Source organism: Barbus barbus (assembly GCF_936440315.1).
Source record: "Barbus barbus genome assembly, chromosome: 10".
NCBI classification, from domain to species: domain Eukaryota; kingdom Metazoa; phylum Chordata; class Actinopteri; order Cypriniformes; family Cyprinidae; genus Barbus; species Barbus barbus.
This window is the reverse complement of record NC_136738.1, coordinates 3,782,377-3,796,545: the sequence shown is the minus strand read 5'-3', so window position 1 is coordinate 3,796,545 and position 14,169 is coordinate 3,782,377. Positions and strand designations below refer to the sequence as shown.

Below are 14,169 nucleotides of genomic sequence, written 5' to 3'. Positions count from 1 at the left end.
ATTTTCCACAAGTTGATATGATTCTTTTGGGTCTTAATGAAATATCTGTAACATAGTTTGGTTAAAATTTCTCAATGGTAGTGTAAAACAGCACTGTTTTTACCCTGTCAAAAACAGCTCTGTCAGCAGCAAGCCGTTTTATTGCATGGTGCTTTAAATGCAAACGAGCTCTGCTCACACCGCCCCTCTCTTCCGAGTCGGGTATACGCATTAATCGTGAAACTTGCTAACTAGCACATTATTAGGAAAGGTGATTTGCAAAGATTCATTAAAAAACCTTACACTCACTTCTTCTGGAGGTGAAGCTGGATCACGAATGATTCGTGCGAAGATAAAATTCGATTTAGGTAGATCAGGGGGCGCATTCCCTACAGAAACAAATGTAATCCACTGCGTCTTCAGCGGCTCAGATGTCAGGAGTAAATGATGACTGCTATGTTCATTATTACATCCAACAACAAACACCTCAATCGCTTAGGAGACGTTCTTGTCTACATCTGCTCCGGCGGTGAAACAATGGTTGACTGATGACAGGTCACTCAGGGCGGGTCTAAGGCAAAGCACTAGTGTCAATCAACAATTGTGGGAGGGCCTGGGTCTGTGTGACATCCCACAAACAGGCATCTGAGATCGGCTTGATTTGAGAAAGGGGAAATGATTTAACGAGATTTAAAAAATAAAAAAAACACTGGATGGATCTTTATCATTATAGGGTGGTTGTGTGCGCACACTGCCAACACATTTCAGTTCAGTCAACTTGTAAAAGTGCATGTCACATCCAATGACCCCTTTAAAATCCACTGTTGAAAACTTTCCATAACCGAAGAAACTTAAATATAAAGTCTTAAATATTTAACTCTTTTTTTTTATTTTTTTATTAGCTCTCAAAACAGATCATTTCTCATCAGTGAGAGAATCTCAAATATTTAAGACCCTTGGCAAACAAAGCAAGTAATTCCACAGGAATATCATTCATCTGAGATATCTCCCTCTTTCTCAACTACAGTGGAACAGAGAAGAAAACATTTCAATGCTGTGAAGTATGTGCTGTTATGACTGATAGAGCACTCTTACATAATGTTCAATAAGTTCCACGGTTAGTTTTTAAAGTCTTTATTGGCAAAAAGCCTGTGTAATTAGCGACTATAATGCTACTGAGCCAGACTTGCTGGCCAAATGTTTGGACTGTTTAGTCTGGTGGTGTTAATGGATCTGGCTAAAGCTGAAACAGACCAGGACATGCTAAATAAGCAGCAATAAAATAAATACTTAAGAACAGTTAATCACATCAACAGATGGGAGAGAACTAAGATCTTACCTGCTTCACAGAAACAAATCAGCAAAAAGGTGCAGAGAAGCGCAAACACACGAATATGAGACATCACGTCACCCTGTGTGCTGAACAGATCATGGGACAGAATAATTGCAAAAACTAATTAGGTTTATGATAATAGCATCGCACTACAAAACGAATAAGCTCGTATAGCTAAATAGGCTCTAAACCTAAGTGTACTTTTTCAGTTGTCCAATTTTGGTTTCCAAAAAACTTTTTAGTACTATTTTTTCTAAGGTCTATAGTCTAGTATTTGTTTGACAGATGAAAGCAATTGATTCCTTTTTTGAAAGAAGAAAGCAAAATTCATCTAATCGTGAAAACCATGTGGACAAAAACAAAGAGACTCATCATTCTAGTTTAACAGACTCAACTGTGAGCTTTATTGAACTGTTCAAGTGTAGAATGGGCAAACGAACAAAGACCGAACTGTATACTATTTGAAACTAATTTAATGGATGGCTGAATAATTTTGAGGTGATGAGCTACACTGTAAAAACAATTCTGGGATTTCACAGCATGCAACTGTAATATTTCATTGTAAATTACATTATTATCACTTTACAGGCTTTTACTGTGATTTTCACAGTATAATACCATATTCGGTAATTTTACTGTGAAAATAATGTAGGCTGAGCAGTTACAGGAAACTACTGTGAATTCCTTCCCGCCTCCGTGTGCTGCGTCGTCTGACTGAGCTCTCTCATCTCCTCCAGTCCAACGGATTCAGCGGTAAGTGTTGAAATGTCAAATTAAATGCCTTTTTTATATGATAGTGCATGTCATTTAAAAGTATTAACCAAGTAGAGTTAGTTGTAGGTTCTGTTGTCACGTTGTTAGCGGTTAGCTTACTTGCGTAGGTTTGAGCAAGCCAGTCACACCTAAGGGACCCTCGGCAGAAACCAAGTGAAAACACCTCATTCATATCTTAATGTGATTGCTAGAAAGCATACTCGCATTTAAAGCATTTATTAGAAATAGAAAGGGCTATAAACATCTTTACTAAAGTATAAAAATATCAGTTTTTCAAATTATGCTGTCAGGTCCACGAGAGGAAACTTACCTAGAAGTTAGAAGCAGAGAAAAGCCTGCAAGAGTGAGTCTAAACTCTGAAATCCGAGCTTGTCTGTCCCTCTCAAATAAGTGCTACTGACCAGCAAAATAACATGAAGAGTGCTTTGCTTTTTGCCAGAAAAGATGCCATCACATTCTCCCTCTAAGCCAGAATCAACATGCCCATGTTACTTCAGCGGTGAGGGACCGTTTGTGATTGCACCGACAGAAGAAACATCCAGGTAGACAAGCAGAAGTAGAAGAAAAACAGCTCAGTGGTACATTTACCGGTCACAATGTCATTCATGTTTATACAACATTTTATTGACATGACAGATTTCAGGAGTGGGAGTGAAAACCATATGCCGTCAGCAGACAGAGAGACAAAGACTGAACTCACCTTCACAGCAGCAATGAGTATAATGATCGTCCTGTCTGAGAAAACACTCTGCCAATCACACATCAGTACAAACAGTGCATGTGAATGAGGATTGCAGATAGTTTTAAATGGTGAAAAGAATCCAAGGTTGATCCAAAAGAACAAAAGTTCCTCTTTTTTTTGCACTAAATTGTTTCGTTCTGTACAGGATGTCTTTTGTCCTCTAAGACGGTGCTATGCAAATTTCAGGTCATCCAAAAGAAAGTGACAACCAGACAAAGTGGTAATCAGCAGAGTTTGGATTACAGAGTACAAATCATATGCGAAAGCCTGGTTTAAGTGCACTCTAGAAATTTAATTAAAAAAAGAAAAATAAATAAATAAAATATTTAGCTGCATAAGTAGCATTGTATAGTGACACTAAACTAAATATCACTGTTCCATCATGACAAGCTACTTTGATGCTTCTCATATTAAGGCCCGTTCACACCATGAACAATAATTATGACAATAACTATGTCTAATCCAAAGAGACTATAACATTGTCTAAACATAGGTTGTCAGTGTTTTATGGTACATCGGCTGGGGAAATTTGTTGTGAAAGTGATTCCAACAATATTTTTCCCACTTTGATGATTGAGCTGTGTTGTGGTCTGCTTTAGACCATCAGTTTATCATTTGTTGGAGATGCTGGCTTTAGGCATAGAGTGATTTTTAAAACCATATGGTTACAGATATTGTTACAGTTAGCTGTCATTCTTGGTCTGAATGTACATTTACTCTCTCTTATCTATTCACAATAGCTAGGCTAAATGCCAAATCTTGCTTTCCAAAATTATTACTAACTCTAGTAAATATGTTATTAAATATCTAATAAACATTGTGAATAGATGATGATCACCAATTATAAGGGTATTAAACTGATTAAATTCGACAAATTTGCATTATGTTTTTTGTTGTAAAGAAGCACAACATAATGAAAATAAAATAGAATTTGAATTTAATTTGAACATTGATGAGTAGCTACACAAAAAAGCTGTGAAGGATAAAATGCACTGGGTCCTAGATCACGTGTAACTAACAACTTGCTTTAAAACTATTTCATGGAGATTTTAATTTTTTGTTTTTTTGAAAGATGTTTCATCAGCTGAGTATGATTGGTAGGGGAGCACGGGGCACAAAGTAACGCGCGGTTAGTTGTAACACACTTTTTTAAAAATATTTCCACACATGCTAGCATAACCAAATTTACAGTATTTACTAGTTACCATATTAATATTATATAGAGAAAAAAGTGCGCCAAAATTCAAAAGTCATATCGCTGAACATTTATTTTACCATAGTAAAATTACATGTCTGGCTTAAGTACATTTTTCATCTCAGTTTTTATTACTAATTTAAAATTATATTATATCTCCAATCTGTTATTTATCCGTTTAGATAGTTTTGTACGGCCTCAGAGAAAATCTGATGACAACGCTTCTCCTGGCTGGTGATATTCAGCTCAACCCAGGCCCTGGTGTAATCGGTGGTGCTCGGTGTGTTGTTTTGGATCATGGTGCTGCATCTGGAGGCGTTTTGCGGTCCACGCCAGGTGATGGTGATCAAGCCGAGACCGATCGCGGCCTGGTTGTTTTGTCGGAGTTTGTCGGCGATTCACCTGAGATTCCTATGATGGCCATTGGTGATCAAGCCGGGGTTAACTGTGGTTTGGATGTGTTGCCGGAGTGTATTAGAGGAGTTTCCACGACGTCAGCCGTTGAGAAGCATCGCAAGCTGCAATACTTTCAAACGGTGAACCATTCTAAAATAATCTGGGATTGTGGGGCTAAACCGAAAGGTATTCTAGGAGAACATTTAAATGTTCGAAGTATGTTATCAAAACATGAACAACTTGAAAAATTGCTTATGGACTCAAATTTAGACTTCTTGTGTTTGTGAAACGTGGCTTACTAAAACTTTTCCTAGTGCATCTTTAGCAATGCCTGGGTATAAATATTTCAGACAAGATAGAAAAATGGCAAAGGAGGAGGGCTTCTTATCTATGTTAAAGATCCTTTTATAAGTTAATCTTGAATGCTGAAATGATTTTGAATGTATTGCTGTTTTAATTACTTTATCTTCTCAAATGTCTTTTACCATTGTTGTAGTTTATAGGCCCCCTTCATCTGATATTTAATTTTATGATCATTTTAGAAAACTTTTTAACGAAATTGAGATAAGTAAAGAGTGTATTGTTTTGGGCCCATATTTCAATCTTAACTGGTCTGATAAAACGACCAAAAAGAAACTGACGGAAATAACTCAATTACATGATTTTACACAAATCCCTACACGAATTACAGCTCCTTCTCGAACTTTACTAGATCTCATCTTTACTAATAAACCAGATAGAATTACAAAAACTTTACATTTTTTAACTGGAATATCAGATCACAATTTAATACTTGTTTCTAGGAAGCTGAATAAGAATAGAAATATCATAATACTAATCAGAGTAACCAGAATTATATATAATTATACCAAAAAGGATATGAGTGCTTTTGGAGAAGAGCTTGGACAAATTGATTGGCAATCACTTTTATCTTCTGAAAACCTGGTTACTGCACATATAATATTTATTGAGAAGCTAAAAGAATTTAAGGAATAAATATACAAAACTAGTTAGAAATAAGTCTGGAAAGAATCATTTACCATGGATTAATGAACAGGTATAGATACTCATGACAAAGCATGATACTGCCTTAAAAAAGCTATAAAATCTGGTTTGCAACAAGATCGACTTCTTTTTAATAGTTTAAGAAATAAGGTAGTTAAGACATTACGGCAGGCTAAGGCACAATTTTTTGTTAATATTCTAAATGAGGCTAAAGGCAGTAGTAAAAGGGTATGGCAAACTATTAATAAATTGATAAAGAAAGACATTAAATCATGTAATAAATGTTTAGAATTGGATTTTAAAGGAAGTATAATTGATAAACCTGATGAAATTGATGATGTATTTAATAATTACGTTGTTGACTCAGTTCAAACTTTGAGTGATACATTTGGAATAAGACAAAGAAATTAAATCAGTGAATTTAGAAAAATCTGCATTTCATTTGACATCAGTTACAGAGAGTATAATTCAGAATATTATAAAAGATTTTAAAAATTTTAATGACAAAGACATAGATGGTTTATACTGTATTTAAAAAAAAAAAATAGTGATATCTTTTTAGCACCAATTACTCATTTTGTGAATTTATCAATTACACAAACTACATTCCCAAGTTGTTGGAAAACGGGGTTAGTTACCCCAGTTTTTAAGACAGGTGGTCTAACTAATGTGGTAAATTATAGGCTGATTTCAATTCTATTAGTAGTGTCTAAAATAGTAGAAAAAGTAGTAACTGATCAAACTGTGAATTTCGTAGATATACATAATTTATTGTGTCCTATGCAATTTGGGTTTCGCAAACAGCATTCGACAGAAACTGCTGTATGTTATTTTATTGAGCAAATTTGGTCCAAATTAGATAAGGGTGGGGCTGTGGGTGCTGTGTTCCTTGATTTACGAAAGGCATTCGATACACTAAATCACAAAATTGTATTATCTAAATTATCACATTTAAATTTTTCAGAAGATACAATAAAATGTATTGAGTCTTATCTTACATCAAGGAAACAGTGTACCCGGATTAATACATACATATCCTCTTTACGAGATTGTCTCACAGGGGTTCCTCAGGGGTCAACCCTAGGGCCATTACTCTTTAGTTTGTATTTGAATGTATCTTCCAGATGTTTGTCCTGATGTACATATTCAAATGTACGCAGATGGCACTGTGATTTATGTACATGACAAAACAAAAGAAAAGGTGGCAAAAAAATTATCTATTGCAATGACAAAAATTTTTGATTGGTTTACTTAGTGCTGCTTAACATTAAATGTTCGTAAAAGTGCATGTGTGCATTTTAAAATTAAAAAGGAGGAGGTCCAACCAGCTATATTAGTTAATGGTGAAAAATTACAAATTGTACCAGATTTTAAGTATCTTGGAGTTATTTTAGATTCTCCTTTAACGTTTGAAAAGCATGTTCGAAAAATAGTTTGTGCAGTGTCACCTCAACTTAGAAACTTTCAATTTATAAGGAGTCAACTTTCAATAGAAGCTTCAAGAGTTTTGTTGAATTATTTGATCTTTTCTCATTTCTCTTATTGTAATACTTCATGGTCGCAAGCAGGAAAATCTACTCTTAGAGCAAGTTTATACAAAGTATATAAAGGTCTAAAAGTATTCGATAGGAAACCTTGCAGGTATCATCATTGTTTGATTATTGATAAGTACATTTTTTTTTACTTTTGACAATTTTGTGTTTTATAATTGTTGTCTAATGCACAAAATTGTTAACAATCTTGCACCTTCACCCTTGAAGGAATTAGTTTTTTCTTGTACTGAAAATATAAGACAAACTAGAGCTTCGTCTAGAGGTGATTGCGTAGTGAATTCTATAGCTACTGATTTTGTCGTTCAGCTTTCTCTGTAAGGGCTGTTAATAACTAGAATAATTTACCAATTACTATAAGACAGTGTTCTACTTTAGCACAATTTAAGCTACATTTGAAATCATGGTTAAAAACGTCAGGTGTTGAGTATTTTTGTATTTTTTTGTAGAGTTGTACATTTTTTATAATTGTTTGTAGGATGATGCTTTGTATTATTTATAGGGGATATTTTGTAGAAATTTGGATTGTAGTTTCTATGTGAGAAATATTTTTTATCTGTTCAAATTTTGAGGGATTTTACTGTAAATGGTATTATACTGATGTTTTTTGTCACATAATTTGTTTTGTATTTTCCTGCTCAGGGACAGCAGATGAAATTTAGCTCTGTAGCTAATTCTGGGGCAGTTTTCTGAACGTCAAATAATGAATTAAATACAAAAATAAAAAAAAAATGAAAGTTGCGCATTTGGGGTAAGTTGCGTTAACGTAAGATGGGGTAACACTGCGTTACAATCTGCCCTGCCGTGCTATTCTATGACATTAGCGATGCAATTCACACTAATTACTTGAATACATTTTAATGAGAAACGAGGAGAAACCGGTGAATAAAGACTGACAATCATTGTTTAATGTTCAGCAATTATTATTTCAAGACATGGAAAGCATTTTGGCTTGTTTATATGGGCCGTCCCAGGCATGGTTGCAATATGTTCATTGTCAAACTCAAAAATCAGATGAATTTTAATTATTAAAAAACGCCATTATTTTATTTAAAATAAATAATTGTTTTTATTTTATTGACAAAATATTTTAGTTTGTCTTGTATATTTTTTTTCATAAGATCAGATAACATTTTAGGCTGTCATATGGTCATGTTACAATATGCCCCTCAGCTGTTAAAAAAATGAAATTCACTGTAAATAAATAGCCTACTGCAATTAAGTAATATATTGGCTGTTATAGGCTATTACTGTTTTGATAAGAAGGCGCTTGACTCTTCATAACGTTATCGTTGACAATAGGTTAAATATGGTGTACGGTCTGATAAACCTGGAAAGGTTATTTTCTGTTTTACTCGAGAGCTGTCTGATGGTGACATCCACTGTTGAACGGCACTCATGACATGCATATTTTGTAAAAATATGACTTATTTTAAAATGTCAGTCATGAGGTGTTTTGATGAACTAATACATTCATTCTCTTCAGAAGAAAAGAAAGCACAGGCAACAACATAGAAGGTCATTTTAAGTTATTTTGCAAAACTTTTATTGAACAAAAGTATTTCAATTCTCACCACACTGTCCTCAATACAGTACCATAATGCTGGATCTAAACGATTCATATATGCACCATATTTTTTTTAATATATATATGTACATACAGTGGAAAGAGGAATTAAATAACATTGCTCAATAACATTCAGACAAATAGATAAAAAAAAAAAAAATCTGAAAACCCCTTGACCAACACTCTTATTGGTAAACAGAGTAATTGACAAAAGAAATAAAATCATATTTTGTTTTCTTACTCTTGAATTAGTGTTCACAATCAACTATGTGTTACTGAGAGCAGACGTGTTGGTGAGGTGCAATAAGACATCAATAGTAGCAGAACTGGAAGTGGATGGCACATTTGGTTGAAAGGACACACATTCAAACTTTCTCCTTGTCTACAGAAACTACTCTCTCTTAATAGCTACACTCTCTCTTTACCCCCATTTCTTTTAACGCCTGTCATAACTGTGGCATTTATCTCCCTTTATAAAGTACCCTGATTCTGAAGAAACCCTGAAGTGACTCAGATCCAAGAGAAATACCTGGAAAGCTGTAAATGTTTGCGTTTGTAGGAGCAAACACTGCCTTCATGTATGCGGGATGGGACTGTAGATGCAAAATCAGTGTTTGTAAAGGCTCAGAGGATGGGACAGCACCGCTTTATTTCAGGGTGAAATCTGACTGGCATCTCAATTATCAGTTTGGATTCAGATTCAGACAGTGTAATGCGATAGGCAGCTGCAATATGAACACACATAGAGAAGTTGCATGGCCTTCGGATGAGCTCTATGAATGGAGACACCATCTGTAGGGAACCAAATCACACTGTTCACCTGCTTTGAAGGATCCAGGTTAAGTCATGCACATGAATCTATTCACCTCTGCTAATTCAGTACAAGAGCTACAAATGTACATTCTGTAATGCTCTTTTGTGCAGAGAAATGTAAACCAATATAATGTGGGTTGAGGTTGTGGATCAACCAGCAACAGGTTGTCCAAAGCTGTCCAAAGGCTGGGAGAGAGTTCTACAGATGTTGCTCAGGGAAATGCCATTCTGTTTTTCTATTCCAAAATGACTGTAAATCAGTTAAAAAAACAACAACAGGGCACATATATCAAGGACGGACATCTCTGTTTAAAAGAATGTTAAGTTGCAACTGCTCCCAACAGGAGTGGAGGCATTGTTGGGCTTTGAAATGTCAAATAGTCCTTGAAGTTGCTTCTGAAAGGAGCAAGAGAAAGAAGAAAGGAACGGAGGTGCACAGGGGGAGAGGTAACGTCTGCGACAAATTCAGGCAAAGGGCTTGACAAGATAGAGCTTGTCTCCTTGCTCACTGGTGAAGATGGGTGCTTTCTTGTAGTGCTCTACAAGCTCATCCATACTGCTAAAACGCCGCTGACCGATGCAGTATACTCCGTCCTGCTGCTGCACCTTGAAGTGCTTGTTCTTCCCCACAGCCTTCAGAGAAATTGAAAAATCGTTGGGCTGGAGAAAAAAAAAACAGACAGAGAGAGATAAATGAATGGGACGTTGTTGCTGTTGCTTTTCAATATCTAAACACCAGATGGTAGCATTGATTCAAATAAAATAAAGCCTGACACCAAGCCACGCAGCAGCCAAGAGAGGACATAGCCTTCTGGGGCAGTACAACTTCATCCAAGATTTCTGTATTGAACTAAACTGTTCTTTGTTATTTCCAGGTTTTATTCTTCCAAGATCTCTGATCGAATTCGTATTATGCATTTTTTAACGATTTACTTTTCCATGAACTAACATGGACAATTTTTACTAACACAAATAAAGTCAAAATATATTGTTCATGCTTAGTTTGTTAGTTGTGAATTAACCAATGTTAAAAACTATACTAGTTAACATCAACATCAATTGTATACCCTTTATTAATTTTAATTAATATTAAGTCCAAAATGTATTAATACATTATTAAAATTTTAAGTTGTATCTTTTGAACATGACTATATTTACTAACATTAAAAAGATTAATAAATGCTGTAAAAAAAAAATCTTTTATTGTTTGTTCATCCTATCAATGAATTAACATGCTGTAAAAATATATAGTTCATTGTTAGTAAATTGTTAGTTCATGTAAATGCACTCCCTAATGTTAACAAATGAGACCTTATTATAAAGTGTTACTAAAACCTTTAATGATTCATAAGCATTATCAAATTTGTGTAAAATGATTATTTCCAGAACAAACATTTATAAGACCACGTGTATGTATCTTTAGATGTTTTTATGTTGTAATTAACAATTATTAACCTAATTATATAAAATTATGTTGTCAGTGCCCTACAAATGAACTGGTTCTAGGATTTTTTTTTTTAATCTGTAAAACTGACATAAAAGGATAAGGCCTAAGAGATTTCTTAAGCTGTAATGCAAAAAAATAAAACAGTACATAAATTAATAAATGCTGATTGTTTTGTTTCTAGTGATTAAAGAGATGTTTAAAAGTCTCTCTCTCAGTGTCACCCTGACACAACACACACTCTCAACCATTTTTTTAAATTTTCTGCTATCCATAGTGCATTGTATATTCATGAAATTAATAACATTTCCTAAGAATGACTTGTTCTGTGTATGTAATTTTTCATGAAGTATTTGGACGCTGCACTTTAAAGATACAAGAAAATTACTGCTATATTTTTTTACTGTTACTTTAGTAAATCACCATTGCCACACCGTTCAAGATATCTTAAATCCGTTCGCAATTTAACATCTTCAGTATATTGGCATCATGTTGACAAAATTTGGTGTGAACTATTTGCTTGGTCTTGGAGTATGAATTAATTTACAGCCTGATTTTTCCAAAACATTTATATATAAAAAAAAATATAGCCAGCTTCCCGTAGCTAATGAGTGTAAATTAGAAAGTTGTCCGCCTTGATGAGAAGAATATTTGTACCGAGTTTGGTGACTGTAGCTAAAACTAACACCCCAACTTTTGTCAAAAGGTGGCGCTATAGAGTGCCTCTTCCACACCCGTTTATGAGCTTTTGACAGTGTCTAACTATCATTAATACTGATGTGTGTGTTGATTTTCTTGAAATTCAAAGCATCTTAAGTGCTTCAAAATCACAGAAAACAAACTTTAAAGTTTCACACGTTGCCATGGCAACAGTATGTAATATATCAAGGACCCCTTTTCAGATTTTCATCGCCCGTGTTTTGACATTATTCTTATGAAGTTTGAAGCAAATAGAGTAAAAATAAGATGCTGAATTCAAAGCATTTTGAAAATGACACACTTCCTGCTGCCAGTTGGTGGCGCTAATACTTTCAGTCATAAGTCACATCTATGCGATCAGCATTATACTACGAACATACCACTGAAATTTGATCAAAATCAAACAATGTACGTGGATGTTATTAGGCATTTTCTGTTACTCATTTCTCGCCTCGCCACGGGCAAATCATTCGAGATATCAAATGATTCGCATGATATCGCATGATTTAAAAAATCCCACACTATTCCGAAAAACATGTCAAATATTGAAAACTGTGTCACAGAAAAGCACAGTTTACTGTCTGGTTAATTATAATTGCAATGTGTACCAACTTGGTATCTGCCAATTAAAACGTCCACAAAAATTTTCAAAGAAAATAATATCATGAAATTAAGTACCTTCAATTCTTAAAATTTTGAAATTAATTAAATTTAAATGAATTATGTTATATTAAGTATTTTTGGAATTAATTTCCAGACACATTTTGTAATACGTAACACGCATATATTGCATTACTATGTATGTGTAATATGTGATTAAACATTACCTATGGACGATTTTGGTCATACCGCCCCATTCTAAACAGCACTATGGGAAGTCATATTCTCATTGCAATTCAAATAAGTTTTGCAGGTTTCATGGTTTATTCAACACTGTCCAAATTGGTCTCTTGTCATACAGTACACTCAGTGGGTTGTGCATGTAAACTGTTCCACCATCCAGTGGGTTGCACAAATAATTGGTTCACACTGTGCAGTTCAGTTGGCTAGTGCAGTTTCTACCCACTTAGGGTTCCAATACAGTTCATTATATAACTCAACAAGGGCTGCTTAACTATGTGGGCAGGTTGCTGCAATAGGTAATTTGGCATGCAGATGTGAGGAAAGTCAGTTCAACTTACCGATGACTCACTGTCCCGTATCAGAAAGTCCCCTTCCACTCCTCTCTCATTAAGTGCACACTCAGCTTGGTGCCGTGTCACATTGCCATAGTACCAATCCTTTCCAGCAAATTTGCCTGTACGTGAGGGAACTGTGTGACTGATGTGAGGGGAGCCGTGACTTGACCCTAAACCCTTCGCTACCGGCCCATCACTGAGCACTACCACATAGTTCTTTGGCACAAGACCGACCATGCCGCGACTGTTTTTACACCTCCACCACTCTGGGTCATTCTCTGGCTTTTCCAAAACTTCCATCGTCTCCCCTTTCTCAAAGTTCAGTTCCTCTTCTGTGACTGAGCTGAAGGGGTACAGAGTCTGGACCACATGCAGAACGGAGCTCCCAGAGCCTCCCGGCCGGCCGTTGGCCATTGCCGCCCCTTGCCCCACCTTCAAGGACCGGAAGCCCCCCAATGAGTCCCCAAAAACGCCATCTTGGTCTGTGTATCCCACCTCCTCTTGGACATAGTTGGACGGGAACCAACCGACACGGCCGGCATGGCTACCCCTCCACCAGCCGTCGCTGCACTTTTCCATCACGACTACTCTCTCCCCCTTTATGAGGCTGAGTTCATCTTCACGCTCAGCTGCATAAGAAAACTTCACCAGTGCGGGAATGTTCAAGTCATAGATCCGCTCGGCCCCGCCCACTCCACCTCCTCCTGTGCTGCCATTGGATGGGTACTCTGCCTCTGTGCTAGGTGTGGGAGATGGATCACGAGCACTAGTCTTCCTTTTCGTTTTTCCAAGGCCTAAGTGGAGTAGAGAGACGCAAAATAGTAAGGAAGTAGAAATCTGGAAGAAAGCTGTCAAAACAGAAATAATGACTGATTGAATCTTGACAGATCGTTAAACCAATGAATCACTAAATCAATTAGTCTAACATTTCCAAGGAAGAGTTGTATAAATTTGATGATGTAAGCGACACAGAAATGACACACTTCTGCTTTAAATTCCTCTTGATTACCATTCCTACTCTTTAATGGAACAGACTGCAAAGTACCCTTACATTTTCTCCTACTATAGAAAATTTCCACCACTTCTGGGCAAATAGAAGCTGATCTACTCAAGACTAGTGATGTGACAGAGCAGACTGTGTCAGAGGGCAAAAAAGTAAACACTTGAGTCCTAGGGGTGCATTGGGAACCGTGGAAGAAGAAAGATTAAGGATTGAAGACGTTCAGCTTTAAAGAGAGGTGGGATTACTCTGATCTGGTTATCTAATAAAGGAACAAGTAACCTAAAAAACAGACAATGGTTTGAGCACAGAAACGTCCAAATCATAAATACAGAAACAGTAGTAGAATAAAAAAAAATATATATATATTCTTTTTGAGTGTCAAAAACAAAAACCTGGTTTTCTTACATAGGGAACAGGCCAAAAACTTCAGTACACATGTGTCATTGTCCATAACTCCAATTGTGTCATGTATGTAAAGACCTTTGCCAGCA

The 14,169-nt window shown here is 35.8% G+C and overlaps 1 protein-coding gene across 2 annotated transcripts in view; it reads right to left on the bottom strand.

Moving 5' to 3' along the window:
* Positions 1 to 8,488: 8,488 nt before the first annotated feature.
* nck2a (NCK adaptor protein 2a) overlaps positions 8,489 to 14,169 on the bottom strand; it is a 60,751-nt gene continuing 55,070 nt past the window's right edge. For both annotated transcript variants that reach the window (XM_079427559.1, XM_079427558.1), the window contains 2 exons: positions 12,679 to 13,469; positions 8,489 to 10,014 (listed from right to left, as the gene is read on the bottom strand). In XM_079427559.1, the coding sequence (XP_079283685.1) occupies positions 9,820 to 10,014; positions 12,679 to 13,469 (986 nt within the window). In that variant the 3' untranslated portion in view covers positions 8,489 to 9,819. The remainder of the gene's footprint in view (positions 10,015 to 12,678; positions 13,470 to 14,169) is intronic.